General features: G+C 66.7%; 1 protein-coding gene across 1 annotated transcript in view; it reads right to left on the bottom strand.

Annotated features, from left to right (window-relative positions):
* Window positions 1–874, bottom strand: part of CCDC40 (coiled-coil domain containing 40) — a 14,249-nt gene that overhangs the window by 12,710 nt on the left and 665 nt on the right. The window contains exons 2-3 of the mRNA XM_014528378.1: window positions 359–593; window positions 29–216 (exon numbers count right to left, since the gene is read on the bottom strand). Coding sequence (XP_014383864.1) covers window positions 29–216; window positions 359–593 — 423 coding nt within the window. The remainder of the gene's footprint in view (window positions 1–28; window positions 217–358; window positions 594–874) is intronic.

The following is an 874-nucleotide window of genomic DNA, read 5'->3' as shown; positions in this document are numbered from 1 at the left end:
CCGGAGGTGGGGGAGAGCCTGCGGGCACCTGCTGCTTCTTGTCCCGCTCGGCCCGCGCCCGCTCCGCTTCCGACTTCTTCACGACCTGCTTCATGACGTGGATGTCGTCCCGCATGTCCTGGTCGATGTTCTGCATGTAGAACAGGTTCAGGGCCAGGTTCTCCATCTCGGTCTGCAGCGCCGCCACTGCAGAGGGAGCAGGCCCGGCCGCGCGTCACCCGCTGCCCTGCCCTCCCGCCATCTGCCTGCTCCGCCCTCGGCTGTTCTACTGGCACGTTCGTCTCCTACTGATCGGCTTCTAGCAGCTCTTTGTGGATGAGCAGGCAGCGTGGGCAGAATGTGTAAGCGGCTCCCATACCGCTGGCCCCGGTGTTACCCCCGTGGTATGGCCCCTCGGGTGGCAGAAGGGGAAGGATCGGTGGGCCCAGCGGCAGGGAGAGCAGGCACCGCAGGGCCAGGGCCCTCTTGTGGGCACACAGCCAGGGGTGGGGATGTGGGGGTGCACGAACCAGCTCCAGCAGCTCCAGCTGCAGCTTCTCCACCTGCCGGTTCAGGTAGCCGTTCAGCGCGGCCTGGAACCTTAGCATCAGGGGCTACAGCAACAGCAAAGCACCGGGTTAGGGTCCTGTCCCCTCCGGCCTCACCCAGTTGTTCTCTGGGGGGCGGGGCGGGGATGGGGGCAGGAATGGCTTCGACCCTCCGTGCGCTCACTTCTGCCGCCACAGGGTCAGGCCCTCGAGTCTGGTTCCAGGCACTGAAGCCCCAGTTCGTGTTTTGGCAAAAGGACAGGGCAGGCGGGCGGTGGTCCTGGCACCACTGCCAGGCCGAGGCTGCCGGTGCCCAATGGGCACTTGGCCCTTCCCAGGCAGCCGCC

The sequence above is a fragment of the Myotis brandtii genome, unplaced genomic scaffold (assembly GCF_000412655.1).
Source record: "Myotis brandtii unplaced genomic scaffold, ASM41265v1 scaffold632, whole genome shotgun sequence".
Classification (NCBI taxonomy): Eukaryota; Metazoa; Chordata; class Mammalia; order Chiroptera; family Vespertilionidae; genus Myotis; species Myotis brandtii.
The sequence above is the reverse complement of the archived record's forward strand: the minus strand, read 5'-3'. Positions and strand labels throughout refer to the sequence as shown.